Raw genomic sequence first — 15452 nt, 5'->3', positions numbered from 1 at the left:
TAAATGTCCACTTATATAATTAAGAAAAAATTCAATTTGTTTTTCCGAAATTACCCTTATGTACGTAGCCCTAAAAAATCATTTATTCTTCATATTTGAGAAGAAAAGTAAGTACTACTATAACTATGGTGCAATAATTAATGAAAGGTAGAATTTAATATTTTCTTAATGAGTGTACTTAAAGCAAATTGGTCACTTGTGGCAGACAGAGGGAATAGTTCTTTATTCTAATCAAAATCAAAATATAGTTTTTTGCAGTAAATTATGACATTTTTTCTCTTATAGTTAACTAGGTTCTCACAATAACCTCTCTCCCATTTAGTACTTGGCGAGTTTACCACCCTTTATACTAATATATAATTTTTAAATACATTACATAGTTTTTATCAATAAAAATCTAACTTCTATAATTTTTTAATTTCTTCTGTCATGTATTCTTGATTAATTATGTATTCTCGATTAATGCAACCTCAGCTACTATATTTTGAGATGAGTAATTTCGAAGCATTTTCGGTTGGTTAATGCCTTAGCATAAAATTTAGCATAAAAAGATAGCCGCTACATAACTAAAGAAGTTTTAGTTTGTACGATTAAGTAATATTGTTATTAAATTATACCACAAGTTATATAGTATTATTTTATGTAGGATAAAATATGTAATAAGAGTACGTGTATCAGTAGTGTGAAGTATTTAAAGATAAAAATATCATTTTAGAGTCAGTAATTAACAGATAACAATCTCTTAATTATTAATTACCTCATAATAATCTCTTTATTATTACTCACTATTTAAATAATCTCTTTATTGTTACTCACCATATAAATAATCTATATATTAATTTATGAACCAAAAATACCTCAATGTTTAGGAAGTAGGGTAAGATTTACATGTCTGCCTCTGATATTTAATGATTTAATCCAATAAATCAATACATGACACATATTTTTGTATATTTAATTACTTAATTATTAATGTTTAATATAATTTCGTATAAACAGTCTGTAAACGCCGGTGATTTTCCGCCTCTTCTTTTTTGTCCTTTTACAATCCGCCTTTGCCTTTTACCTTTTTTTTTTTTTTTTTTCCCTTCTCCTTTTCGCTTTTCTTAAGGAATTTTCAATCTCGTTGTCTTCAATCTAAAAATTCTGAGTTTTCGCCGTCTCTGTTCATAATACATGTCTGCATTTACATTTATTTATTTTATTCTAAAACCTTTTTTAAGTTTTTTATTGCCTCCTTTTCCTGTGTGATCATTTTTTACCAAAAAAAAAAAGGGAATAAAATCTGATACCCTTTTTAGGGTTGAATCAATCTGCTGACCAAAAGGAAAAAAAAAACTGCTGCAACTTTTGTGTAGGCATGGCTGTGATAGATGAGATTGGTGTTGATGTCAGGTTAGACCCTTTTAATTTATATGTATTTTCTGTGTGTGTGTGTGCGCATATATATATGTTTCATTATTTGTGTTTATTTTTGTGTTTTCTTTTTCCGGTTGTGTTGTTGTTTGAGCTCTGTGTAAACCAATGTAAAATCTTGAATAGTTGTGGTATGACTAATTGTTATATCAATTTACCAGAATTGTCATTTGGGTAAGTTTTGTTTTTTTATAATCTTGAAGGGTTTTATGAGTTTTGAGCATTTGTATATGTTACTTCAAATCTGTATTAGTATTTGAGAATTTGGCTATGTAAGCTCTAACTTGAAAGTTGAGTTTTTTATTGTGATTTTTATTCAATTGCTGGAAATTAGATAAGCTTCCTGCATTAGCAATCATAAAAATTGAATCTTAGATTGAAACGAATAGTCTTTTGTGTTTTTCGAGTGTGAGTTTGTTGCTTTCTGTGAAACCTTAGTGGACAGAGTTGTCCGGTACCTATGTTGGTCGGATGTAATAGGTCCCCGAGTAATTAGTCGAGGTGTGCGCAAGCTGGCTCGGACACCACGGTTATAAAAAAAAATTATTGCTTTCTATGGTCTCTCTCTTGTCTCTTTTTCGTTTTCTTGACCGAGGGTCTTTCGGAAACAGCCTCTCTACCCTCAGGGGTAGGAGTAAGGTCTGCGTACACTTTACTCTCCCCAGACCCCACATGTAGGAACTCACTGGGTGGTGGTTGTTGTTGTATGGTCACTCTGAAATTGCTTTAGTCTTTGGTGTTTGCAAATTTTAGTTGTGTGTTCCTTGACATTCTGATGTTTGCTGGTTTATGAATAATGTACCTCTGTTGGATGGATATAATTTTACTGGCATCTAGTTTTGAAGTGAATAATGTATGATTGATGCTTATGTGTTGGTGAACAGCTCGGACATTGAAGTCGATGACATAAGGTGCGACAACATAGCAGAAAAGGATGTCAGTGATGAGGAGATTGAGCCAGAAGAATTGGAGAGACGGATGTGGAAGGACCGTATTAAGCTCAAGCGGCTCAAGGAAAGACAGAAACTTGCTGCCCTGAAAGCCGCTGAGAAGCAGAACAATAAGCAAGTTACAGATCAGGCTAGGCGGAAGAAGATGTCGAGAGCTCAGGATGGAATTTTGAAGTACATGTTGAAGCTCATGGAAGTCTGCAATGCTCGAGGATTTGTTTATGGTATCATTCCTGATAAGGGTAAACCTGTAAGTGGTGCGTCTGATAACATAAGAGCTTGGTGGAAAGAGAAGGTAAAGTTTGATAAGAACGGTCCTGCTGCAATAGCCAAGTATGAAGCAGAATGCCGTGCGAAAGGAGAGGGAGTCGGCAGCCAAAATGGTAACGCAGGAAGTGTTTTGCAAGACTTGCAAGATGCTACACTGGGGTCCCTCTTGTCTTCTTTGATGCAACATTGTGATCCACCTCAGCGGAAGTACCCGCTGGAGAAAGGCGTCTCACCACCGTGGTGGCCGACAGGAAATGAGGAATGGTGGTCTAAAACGGGACTACCCAAGGGTCAGAATCCGCCATACAAGAAGCCACATGATTTGAAGAAGATGTGGAAAGTTGGCGTTCTAACTGCTGTTATAAAGCATATGTCGCCTGATATTGCGAAGATCAGGAGATTAGTCCGCCAGTCAAAGTGTTTGCAGGACAAGATGACTGCTAAGGAGAGCTCGATCTGGTTGGCTGTTTTAAGCAGAGAGGAATCAATCCTCCAGCAACCAGGCAGTGAGAATGGATCATCTAGCATAGAGCCACCTGCTAGAAGCCGCAGTGAAAAGAAGAAACCTTCATTTAGCAGTGACAGTGTATATGATGTCGATGGCGTTGATGATGGTATTGGCTGTGTTTCATCTAAAGATGAGAGGAGAAATCAGCCATTGGATGTTCATCCTCTAAATTCCATTCCTCAATCTCACCAAAGTAAGGAGCAAGGAGATGGACGGCATAGAAGAAGAAAACGTGCTAGGTCAAATCCTACTGAGCAACAGATCCTACCATCTTTGAGACATGGTGATGACGATAGTAACTCATTACCTGATACAAACAGTTCGGGAAGCGTAAGGGAAAATGACAAGAGCGGAGCACAAAAGCCTGTAGAGAACAACATTGTGACTCAATCAGAGTTACCATTACTAGACTCGAACCTTTCATTGGTTCCATCAGCTAATGTAGTCTTTACAGAGGATGCATATATAGGCACTGGGCCATCTCTTTATCCGATGTCTCAAAACTCTGCAGTTGTCCCTTATGAAGCAGGAGCGCATCTTGGAAGTCAAGACTCTGCTGTCCAGCATCAATTTCATGACACTCAGTTCCATGGTCACCATAAAATTCCAGGAATAAACGATGTACCACAAAATTCCCATTTGCATTATGGATCTCACAGTTCTGTCGTACATACCCTACTGCAGGTTTCTGGATTTGCTCATGGATCTCAATTTTCTAACTTAAATCAACCTCCTCTGTATCACTCTTATTCTTCAGCTGAATTTGGATCCACACATGAGAAACCGCAGTCCCACTTGGCGTGCAATGAACTTCCGATTAGGCCAAGGGATTCTGGAGTTGGTTCTTTGCTTCACGGAAGCGGAAATAATATCACTGTAGACAATCATCATTATGGAAAAGACATGTCTCAGAATAACCATGATACACATATTGAGATTCCTTTTCCATCGCCACTTACTATTGGTTCACCGGATTATGCTACACTCGGCAGCCCATTTGATTTGGGGCTTGATGTCCAAAGTTTTTTAGACAATACTGATTTTGATTTAGATTTTGACAAAGAAATGATGTCATTTTTTGCCTCATAGACAACTACAAGGGGAACAGACTATTTAGAATGAGAGTATTACTCAGTGAACTACTCCCTCTTTCATTTGTTTGGAATGTAGTTCTGTTTTGATTTTTCTGAATACAAGAACTTCTCTGCAGGTGCGTGATAAAGGTGGAACCTGTTTCAAAGTGGAACAAGTCATTCTCTCATTAAATCAGAAGCTTGACTGTAAGTTATGGACTTAGTTTTCTTATACAGAAGTCAAATGTAAATTCATTGACAGAAATCTCAATTTTTTTTTGGTCTATTTTGGCCTATCTTTACTTTGTTGGAGAAAGTGGTAAGGGGCAAGAAAGAGTTCTTATTGTCTTCTTTATACTCATATTGTTGTCATCATTCTTTTATCTTTTGATTTTCTTTTACCATAATCATTGTAATTTTCACATTCATTCTAAGCTAACCTTTACACATTTGTAGTCTGTTTGGCCAAGTTTCTCCAAAAGCAATTTTTCTTTTTTAAAAAGTGCTTTTGAGTAGAAGCAGTTTTGGAGAAAACGGAAAAAAGTAATTATTGCTCAGAAGTGCTTTTCAATAATTAGTCAAACACAAACTACTTCTCTCCAAAAGTACTTTTAAAAAAAACACTTTTGAGTACTTTTAAAAAAAACACTTTTGAGAAAGAAAAAAAACACTTCTCGAAATAAGCTGATTTTAGAAGCCTGACCAAACAGCTATTAATTTCCTCTGCCTAGGAATGGGACATATATGGAGGGAGAATCAATAGATGGATATATGGACCAGAGAGAAGATATATAGTAGTAGCTAGTGGTGGCAAAATGGATAAAAGAAAATAATTATCCATCGATATTATCCATTAAAATATGGGTTGGATAATGAACTATTTGAAAATGAGTCAAATATGGATAGGAACCATATTATCCACTTAGAAAATGGATAACCAGTGGATAACTAATGAGTTTAACTTTACTCATACATTTGTAAAGCCTCAAATCGGGGGTTCCTCTAGTTTGGGAGACTCGGACTTCTCCCAAAAGTGATCATATTCAAGAATCCATGGATAATATGGTTATCCATATTATCATCCGGTTAATCCGTTTTTTATCCGTACTAAATATAGGCCGGGTCTGATAATTTATCCGTTTTTATATTATCCATTTTCGACCCGTCCCATATCCAATCCGACACGCCCGTTTGCCACCCCTAGCAGTAGCATTTAAATCCTTTCAGTTTAGTGCTTTTCCACAACTCATTTGAAGGGGATTCTAATGTTTTAACAAGTATTTTCAGTTAACCTCAATTCTATTATTTCCACCTTTTTGTTTTAACCCAGTTATAACATTATCCTTTTCTAACTTATATGGGAGAATGACACTGTATAGCCGTTCTCAAAATAATTGACAAAAAATGTATATTTTTTGTATACGAAAGTTATACAAATTTTATATATTTTTTCGACTACTGAATATAAATAGTTTCTGACATGGGCTAGAAGTGATAATACCCCAAACTTATATTGGTATGAGATCTCTAACTTTGGTGATTTATGGTTGGCGAAAGTTTAGAAGTTAAAAGGAAAAAGAGATTTGCCCAATTTAAGCTTGTCTTATAAGTAATTACTCTAAGCGATAGTAAAAAGTTAAGTTTAACTTTTAAGGAACTTTCTCAAAGCATATTTCATTTGTTTGTAGGCTGGGGAGGGAAGGGGGGCAGAAAAAGTTCGTCAAATGACTTTTTTTTTGGGCAAATAAAATAAATACTAGAAATTGAGTGCTATAAATATTACCCATAAGGATAATACTAACTAGCCGTCATTACATCGATAATTAATTGTTCCACATATATGGGAGGGGAAAATACAGTAGTACAAAATATCCCATATTCAAGCCTCCTAACAAATAACTTGGGATCGATCCCCCTCAATGCCTTTTGGGTGGAGCCTGTCGCACAGGATTGCTTAGCGCAATTTATATACCCTATGTGATTTGCAAGCTATTATACAATGGAGGGTTTATTCAGTGCGCACAGAATACTCACCCGATAGAGGCTATAGCGGTTTTCTTGGGATTTAAAAAAAAAAAACTAATCGCTTTATAGCCCATCATCATTTTTCTCATCATTAAATTCCTCGTCTATAGCCCAATCTTCAGCATCAGAAAAGACGTAACCTAAAAAAGTTAGGGATTTTTACCTATCTATACCATATATCAAACCTTATTACCAAAAATATTCATAATTTGTTATTTACCCGTGTAGTCCACACTTTTACTACAAATTATATACCAATCCAAAAATAGGTAGATTTTGCCATAAAAAACGCGCTAAAATGAAGGCACCAGATCTGCGTGTGATTCTGTCAACATTAAATTCGAATTGCTGCGTAATTCTCTCCTTCCTCAACGGAAAGAGATCTCTCTTCTCTCACTCAACTACAATTCTCAAAAAACGCAAGCTACTGAAGCTCCAGTAATCAAACGGAAAGGAGATTTCTGTTCTTCATCTTCATCTTCATTTGTTCTTCCATATATTTTCCATCATTGATAGCCATTAAAAGGCTTGAAAGCTTTGAATTCAAATTTGGGTTTTCAAAAATCATTATTTGTTTGGATTGGGTGTTGTTGTAAATAATTCGGAATATGTTTAGGAGTTTATATCTCAATTTTGAGGGGTTTTGGTGAAGCTTAGACTTGGTTTTGACTGAATTTTAGATTGAAACTCGAAGAAGAAGAAGAAGAAGACGTATTTCCAGAAATTGTAGATAAATTGTAGTTAAATTGTAGAATTGTATATATATATTGTAGATAAATTGTAGATGAATTGTAGATTGGGAAGACTAAAACTTCTACAATTATGTCGAAAATGCCAATTATGCTACAATTGAAATGAGAATTTGGATATTAAAATTCAATGTATCTATTTTGTAGATATTTTGTAGATAAATTATAGATTATTTGTATTCTGATTGTAGATGCATTATTTTCTGTTTTCACAAATCCAAAACGACTAAAGCTTCTACAAAATCTTCTGCAAAAAACAGTCTACAATCTATCTACAATTTTTCTACTTTGACTACAATTTGACTACAAAATATCTACAAATTCTAGAAATATGTCTTCTTCTTCTTCTTCTTCTTCTTCTTCTTATTCTTCTTCGAGTTTCAATCTACTGTGTTAACCAGTAACCTTCAACCACTGCCCAAAAAAAAAAAAAAAGAGGTCAAAGAATTTCGAACTCTCTGCCATTATTATTTCCAGTGGGAATTCAAGCGGTTCGATCAAAGAATTTAAAATTTTCTTGTGAATCTGAAAATATGATATTATTCGACGGTGGTGGGCAGTTGGGGATGATCAACGAGAGGAAGCATAGGACATCGTGAGTTATGTGTGTGTTGTGAACAATTGAGATGAAAGGAAAGAGAAAGTGGGAAGATACAGTCCTATAATTATGCCTAATATAAATGAACCCTTAATTATATCCCTAATTTGAATTATGATATAGAAATGGTAATTTGGTATGCTTAAATGTAATAAACACAAACCTTAAACATTGAGGGTAATAAAGTTTAATATATGGTATAGGTAGGTAAAAATCCCAAAAAGTTACTACTAGTCTTGTGTCTATCGGCAAGTCCATAAATGAGTATTTCTCAATACCATTCGGATGTAACAGCTCAATGTTATCTAAAGAGTGAGACTCGCCATTGATCATCTATAGTAAAATCAGCACAAACTTAATTGATACACACTTTTAACACATTAAGTATAAGCGCATATATTCTTTAATGAAACTAATAGTAATAATTAATTACCACTGTAGCCTTAAATTTGCGTGGATTTAGGTACCCAACTGGTTCCGCCCCGAGTACCCAAAAGGCCATTAAAACACCCAAGTATGGAGTAGCATGATCCGACTGTGCAGTACATGGCTTGCAGAAATTACCATCCATTGTAGCCGACTAGATACGCCCACAAGACTCACACTAGAAATCGAGTAAAACCCACATGTATAATTCTTTTATTTATTGAAAATCAATAAATAAAAGAATTAATAGGAGTATGTAATTTGTTAGTTGGACCAATTTATACTTACCGTCCCTGAGAGATGGACGTTTTGAAGAGAACGTGGATGGGTTTGGAGGAAATGGAGTTCACGAACACCCAACGTAGTCTTACAATCAGAGCATTCCCACTTTCCAGCAACACACACACACACACACACATATATATATATATATATGGAAGAGAAAAGGATTATCAGAATTATTTTAAGCTTAAAATACAAAGGCAGCAGCCCAGTGCTCGGGGGAAGGGCCGGAACCACAAGGGTCTATTGTGTGCAACCTTACCCTACATTTCTGTAAGAGGCTGTTTCCACGGCTTGAACCGGTGACCTTCTGGGTCACATGACAACAACTTTACCGTGAAACTGTTAGAACATGCGCAGCGGAAGCAAGCATACAAAGCTAGACATCAAATACATGTAAACTAGATAACATAATAATAACAAGATTAGAAGCACTGACCTCTTGAAGTAGTTGCACAAACCTTCCAAACAGTAAGAAACCAGAGCTGCAGTCTTCTGCTATTTGCCTAGTAAAACCTTGGACGATTTTGCTATTGAGTGGGCAAGAACAATACAACTAACTGGTAAGTAATTAGGTGAAACTAGTCTTCCTTTAATAGACCCGAAATTAAGCCACAATAGGGCTCAAAAAACGTGTAGGATTCTCCTACTCTAACTCAAAAGGAAAACTTTTCTCCCAAGCTACTTTTTACCCAAGTCTGTCCAGGTTTTTACTAGGTATAGTAGGGACCACAGAAATAATAAGAGACTACTAATTATAATATTAATTCGAAATTAGCATGAATTAATTCTTACTATAATTAATTGCAATTTATTTCACTAAAAAACTGCAATTGAACTCCTCAATATGAATTTCGAAAAATTATAAACGCTTATTTTAACTCCCCATGTTAAGATTTCAAATACCAGTTAATTAAATTAAATTACTAAAAATTTAATTCAATTAACTAATTAAATCCTTTATAATTCTGCTTAAACTATTTCATGTGACGGATACAAAATTCACCGGCCGGGTTTTCATATGAAAACTTATAAGCTTGTAATAAAGGGGTATCATCAAACCCAAAATCGAGTCATGGATTCTATCAACTAATTATTATTCACAAATGTTATTCGTTATTGTCCAATCTATTAGGCATATACTAACTCTAAATAGAGTCGTACCTTTTGATAAATCAAAACAATAAACAAATTACATTGATCATAATAATTATATCAAGATTAGGAGTATAAGCTCATTTAATGAATTAGAGAAAATATTTTATATATTCAGTACAAAAACATCTTTTCTCTACTTGGTCCGTTCAATATACACTGAGTATATTAGCACAAAAAGTTGGAGTAAAATTACTCCCATAATCAAGACAAATTATACAACAATCTTGTGCTACAATCATTAAGATATTTTGTCCAACAATATCTTTGATTGTGAACATAGTTTATTAATTATGAAAACCAACAATTTAATCTTCTGTGCATGAGTTAAGACTCCATACACTAAATTGTCTAAAATATAACTAAAATGACATACATGTAACAAATAATCTATTTAAAATAGTACTTTATTAAATTGAATAAATTAAATAAATAATTGTTCCATAAAGAATAAAATATAATACTATGTCCAAACCGCATGGTTAACAGTATATCCCAACAGAAGCATCCCCTCTATTTTAAGCTTACACATCTTAATTATAGAATTCATTTTTTTTACTTATTATCACCTCAACTTGCGTAGGTGGCTCAGCAACTATGGAAGTTCCAATCAGGTAGCAAGTTATCACCATTTTCCAATACTGCATCGTAAGCGAGGCGGATCAGTTTCGGTATCTCCTCTCCATCTACAGGAGGATCACCAGATAACACCCCGCCAAGTAGTTGTTTCTCCTCTTCAGCATCAGTCCTTCATATTCGTCATCCTCCTCACCAGCATACTCTTCGTTTTCTTCTAGTCCATAGTAGTCACCCTCTTCAGATTGGTTTTCTTCTTTGGAGGAGTACTCATTCTGATCATCGCTATCGTCGGAGTAAGACTTTGAAGACATAGTGCTGCATGCTGCTGGATATTGTGAGTTATATATATGGGTGGTGATGTTCTCCGGCGAGCTAGAATGTTCCATTTTATAGGGGGAATAATACCCTCCCCTCCCAAAAGACGTCAACGCCATAGCCAGAAAAAGGGAATTGTCTGATGGGGACCCAAAAGAGGAAAGGAAGAAAAGGATGTTGAGTTGAACCACTATGAAGTATGAACTGATCCGGTCGATGTTACATCGTACAAATCAGAAGAAGATAATTTATTCTGTGTATGGGACATCGACGATCGACCGGAGAAATAAATAAAGGTTTTAGAGAGAGATAGTACTTAATTAATTACATGTACATGGTATAATTGAGGGTTATATTATGGACTTTCGGTAGATATACGCAAATACATGGTATAATTAAGGGGTTTTTTTGTGGGTTTATTTATGTTCATCAACTGGTTAACACTGCATGCAGAGGAAATAACCCCCCTTCCCCCCTCCCCCCCCAAAAAAAAGACGTCAACGCCATATATAGTTAGAAAATGGGAACTGTTGTTCCTGATGGGAGAGCAAAAATAGAAAGGGGAAGAAAGTGAAGTTGGGTTGGACCACCGGACAGAGATCGACTTTAATTTTCTACTCCTTCATTTCATATTGTTTGAGGTAGTTTGACTTGAAAGTTGTGGCCTTAAAAGCTTAAGGGGTAAAAGGTTTGTGAGGCTATGTCATTTGTGTGGTTATAAAAGCTTCTCATAAAGGGCAAAATGATAAAATAAAGAGTTTAAAGTTGAATTATTTCCAAATTTAGAAATGTATCATTTATTTTGAAACAGACTAAAAAAGAAAGTATCTCATTTAATATGAAACGGAGGAAGTATTACTTTGCATTATCAGATGATCAAAAGAAAATATATTCTGTGAATGGGACATTGACGATCGACTGAAGGGTTTTGGAGTACTTAATATGCACAAGTTAGTGCAATACAGAGAATAATGATGCCGAAGAAAGTATTTCTCTTTGGATGCGGCCACATTACCTCTTTTTTCAATAAATATTTAATTTTAACCCTTGCAGAAATGCATGCAATATCTCGCAAAAATCAGGGTAGGGAGCTTAGTGTACCGGGCTGCCCTTTTTTATTTAATTTTTAACCCTTATTTTGGTTAAGGTCGTAAATGTATTGGTTAAAATCTGACCGTTGTGGTCAACCCAATTGGGACCACGTCCAAACAATGGGATAAGAAAATACGACATTATTTATGCCAAACCACGTATTCACCGAACAACGAAAACGGACGCGGAGTGAGGGGGCTATGACCCAAATATATGGCAATGACTCTATGACTATACATAGGGGTGAGACCTTCCTAGAAAAAGGGCTTTTTTTTTCTCTTTCTCCTCGGTAATCTCCTTAGTGAACAGAAAGGAAATCAATTTCTAATCTTCCATTGAATATGTACAACAGTCATTTTCACCGATTGGGGAAAGAAGAAATGAAAGGCTTCGATAATTTATCGCTTCTATTTCATTTCGTGTATCATTTTCCGGTTTGTTTGCAGATCTGAAATTTATCATGTTTGACTAAGATTTACCTCTTCAATTTTCTTAATTGATTTAATCAAAAAGGTTTCAATATCTTTTGGTCAAACAATTTGGCGCCGTCTGTGAGGATTTCTTAGTGAAAACTTCATAATCTTATCCAGATCAAAAACCGGAAACATGGCCGCCCACCAAAGGGAACGGTAAGGATACGCTTGCAACTATTTCAAAGAAAATGGAGGAGACGAAAAATGAGAATTAAGCATCTTGTGATCAAATGAGGGGAAAGAGAGCTGAATACGGTTACCGAATTCAGAAAACATCACCCCCATCAACCATTAAAGTGTCAAGCAAAACGAGCAATGCTACAGATCCACCTTCATTCTCCAACCCATTGAATCGGAATAAAGAGAAGGTCATCCTGGTCCACCTTTTGCCGATTGGTCGAGCAATAAACCGAGTACCACGTGGGCGAGTGAGCAAGGAAACAACTTAACCAAAGTAAGGGAAATTACTACAAAACAACCGAAACATCATCCACCGAAAAACCCAACCCCTAGGGAATGATACCCCTTGAGTGGTACTCCCTCGCCCCCACCAAGAAGACGTCCCAAAAGTGCCCTCCCGGGGACCTAAAAACTGGGCTAATGAGGGGAAGATCCCCTAAGTCAAAGTGCAATTCATCGCCCCGCCCAACAATGACATTTCCAGACCGGCCAATAAAAAGTTAGAAAGGGAAACTCTAATATGTGCGCGAAGTGAGTGCGAGCAAAGCAGCAGCATTCTCTCTGTTCCCCGATATCACATTCCCGATGCAAATAAAATCGGGCGAATTGGGACTCCCCCAGAAGATACCCAACTCCCAAAAAAATCAGGACTCACAACGGGCTAATATTTCAATGAAAGTTCGAAATAACTCCTTTAAGGCCAAGGGCTTTCGCCAAAAAGAAAAGTTCGACCTCGATCGAACATCGACGGGCTAATATTTCGACGAAAGTTCGAAATAACGTCTTTAAGGCCAAGGGCCTTCACCAAAAAGAAAAGTTCGACTCGATCGAACATCGACGGGCTAACATTTCGACGAAAGTTCGAAATAACGCCTTTAAGGCCAAGGGCCTTCGCCAAAAAAAAAGTTCGACTCGATCGAACATCGACGGGCTAACATTTCGACGAAAGTTCGAAATAACGCCTTTAAGGCCAAAGGCCTTCGCCAAAAAAAAAGTTCAACCTCGATCGAACATCGACGGGCTAATATTTCGATGAAAGTTTGAAATAACGCCTTTAAGGCCAAGGGCCTTCGCCAAAAGAAAAGTTCGACCTCGATCGAACATTGACGGACTAATATTTCGACGAAAGTTCGAAATAACGCCTTTAAGGCCAAGGGCCTTCGCCAAAAAGAAAAGTTCGACCTCGATCGAAAATCGACGGGCTAATATTTCGACAAAAGTTCGAAATAACACCTTTACGCCTTTAAGGCCAAGGTCCTTCGCCAAAAAGAAAAGTTCGACCTCGATCGAACATCGTCGGGCTAATATTTCGACGAAAATTCGAAATAACGCCTTTAAGGCCAAGGGCCTTCGCCGAAAAGAAAATTTCGACCTCGATCGAACATCGACGGGCTAATATTTCGACGAAAGTTTGAAATAATGCCTTTAAGGCCAAGGGTCTTCGCCAAAAAAGAAAAGATCGATCTCGATCGAATGATGACAGGGTAATACTTTATAAAAAAAAAGAAAGGGAAAGAAATACTGGGACTCGCGACGGGATAATGCTTCGATATAAACCCAAAAGTACTATCCCTACGGCTAAAAGTCGTTATTAGAAAACTAGTTCGATGTCATTCGGACTATGGTGGGACAAAATCTCGACACAAGTTCGAAAAACACCATCTTGCCAGCCAAAGCCGTCGCCAAGGTCCCATTCAACCCGCGTGACATTAAATTCCCAAAGAGTAGGGAACTTTCCATGCAGGAATGTACTTCGCACCAAAGTTATGAAGAGCAAAACAAGGAAAAAGTACAAAGGGCATATAACAGTGAAAAATTCCTCTTTATACAAAGTCAGTGCGCAAACGGTCGCAGATTACATCCGGCTCGAACCAACAGTAAAAAAAAGAAGAAGAGAGAAAAGAAGGAAGAAACAACGACAACAAACAACGAATAAAAAAAAAGAGACAGAAAACAAGAAAAGACAACATTCTTTCACTCGGCGTCATCACCGCCACCATCACCACCATCTCCAGGAAGTTCTCCCTCATCATACACGCCCTCATCGGCCTCCGGCGTCGCAGAGTCATATCCATAGTTGACACGAGCCTCTCATGCCTTCGCTCGAGCTCCTTTATATGCGGCCTCGGTAACACTACCCGCCTCCCAGAAATTCTTATATATGTCCCACTAGGCTTCAGCATGAACCCAAAGCTCATGAAAATGATGGGGAACAACGGCGGAAGAAGATTTGACTTGAGCCAACAGTTGCACCTTTTCGGCCTCATGGGCAGCGACCTGATCTCCTAACGACGACGCCTCCCGATCGATCCCGCCAATAAGCTCCTCGAGCCTCACTTCCTTTAGCGTGGCTGTCGCCCTCTCCAACTCCTGCTCTGATCGGAGGACACAGATGGTATTTTCAAGAGCCGTCGCCCTCGCCAATGCCGACGACCAAGCGGTCTCGATGTTCTCCAACCCGACAACCTTTCTCTCCAACTCGGCCAATTTACCCATCCACTCCGTGTTCATCGCCTCGACCCTGATAAGATTCTGATCCATCTCAAACTGCATCGACCTCAGCTTCCCCTGAAGATACTCGCATTCTGCAGCAACCCCTTTGCCCAACTCAAGCTCTTCGTCCTTTGCGCGAAGTTGTGCCTCGAGTACACTTTTACTGCGAATAGCTTGCATCATCTCTTGATCCCTCTTGTCCAATTCCTCGCCGAAAGATCGATTGCAAGGGTTCGCCTTTAGCCGCTCATGCATCTCACGGTACTTGTTGAGATAGAGCCGGTACTTCTCCAACATCTTCAAGAAAATCTTAGCCCGAATGTCGGCCCTACGAGCACTCTCTATTTCCACCATGTACGTCTGAAAAACAAAAAGATGGGTTAAAACCATATCACTAAGAAAAACGAGAGAAACACGAGAGAAAAGTATAACGTACTCTCAAGCCCATAGCGGCCACTTCATGCATCAAATTAATATCGGGAACGTCCCGAAGAGCCGCATTCTCAGCAGCAGAACACAAGATGTCATACTGCGGCACCAAGTCCTTCGTATCCCCCAGGAGATTGATATCCGACGAACTCTCAAAAATACGGGACGGACCTCCCGCATGAACCACCAAACGGGTAAGACCCTCTTCAAACATCCTAACATCGTCAGGATCAAGATTAGACTCAGATTTATAGTCGTCAACCACGACACCCTTCCCCTTTCCGCGGCCGAGGAGCAAGCACGATCCGACACTAAAGACGAAGGCCCACCCAAAGCGGCAACAGTGGTCTCAGGAGTGTGACCCCCTATCGCGGCTGGTTGTTGGTCAATCAAAGCGGCCGGAATCTCCGCCGGTGGGGCAGGCACAATGGCTGGCTCT

General features: G+C 37.7%; 1 protein-coding gene across 2 annotated transcripts; it reads left to right on the top strand.

Annotated features, from left to right (window-relative positions):
• The first annotated feature begins 1024 nt into the window (after nucleotides 1-1024).
• Nucleotides 1025-4578, top strand: LOC107786120 (ETHYLENE INSENSITIVE 3-like 3 protein). Of its 2 annotated transcripts, XM_016607557.2 has the most exons (3): nucleotides 1025-1395; nucleotides 2301-4268; nucleotides 4355-4578. In XM_016607557.2, the coding sequence occupies exons 1-2, from the start codon at nucleotides 1361-1363 to the stop codon at nucleotides 4231-4233; spliced, it is 1968 nt and encodes a 655-aa protein (XP_016463043.2). In that variant the 5' UTR covers nucleotides 1025-1360; the 3' UTR covers nucleotides 4234-4268; nucleotides 4355-4578. The 2 variants fall into 2 exon arrangements, with proteins under 2 accessions (XP_016463043.2, XP_016463042.2); XM_016607556.2 differs by having other exon boundaries at nucleotides 1034-1395; nucleotides 2301-4578.
• Nucleotides 4579-15452: the final 10874 nt, after the last annotated feature.

Source organism: Nicotiana tabacum, chromosome 18 (genome assembly GCF_000715075.1).
Source record: "Nicotiana tabacum cultivar K326 chromosome 18, ASM71507v2, whole genome shotgun sequence".
NCBI classification, from domain to species: domain Eukaryota; kingdom Viridiplantae; phylum Streptophyta; class Magnoliopsida; order Solanales; family Solanaceae; genus Nicotiana; species Nicotiana tabacum.
Note: the sequence above shows the minus strand (reverse complement) of the source record. Positions and strands in the feature narration are given on the sequence as shown.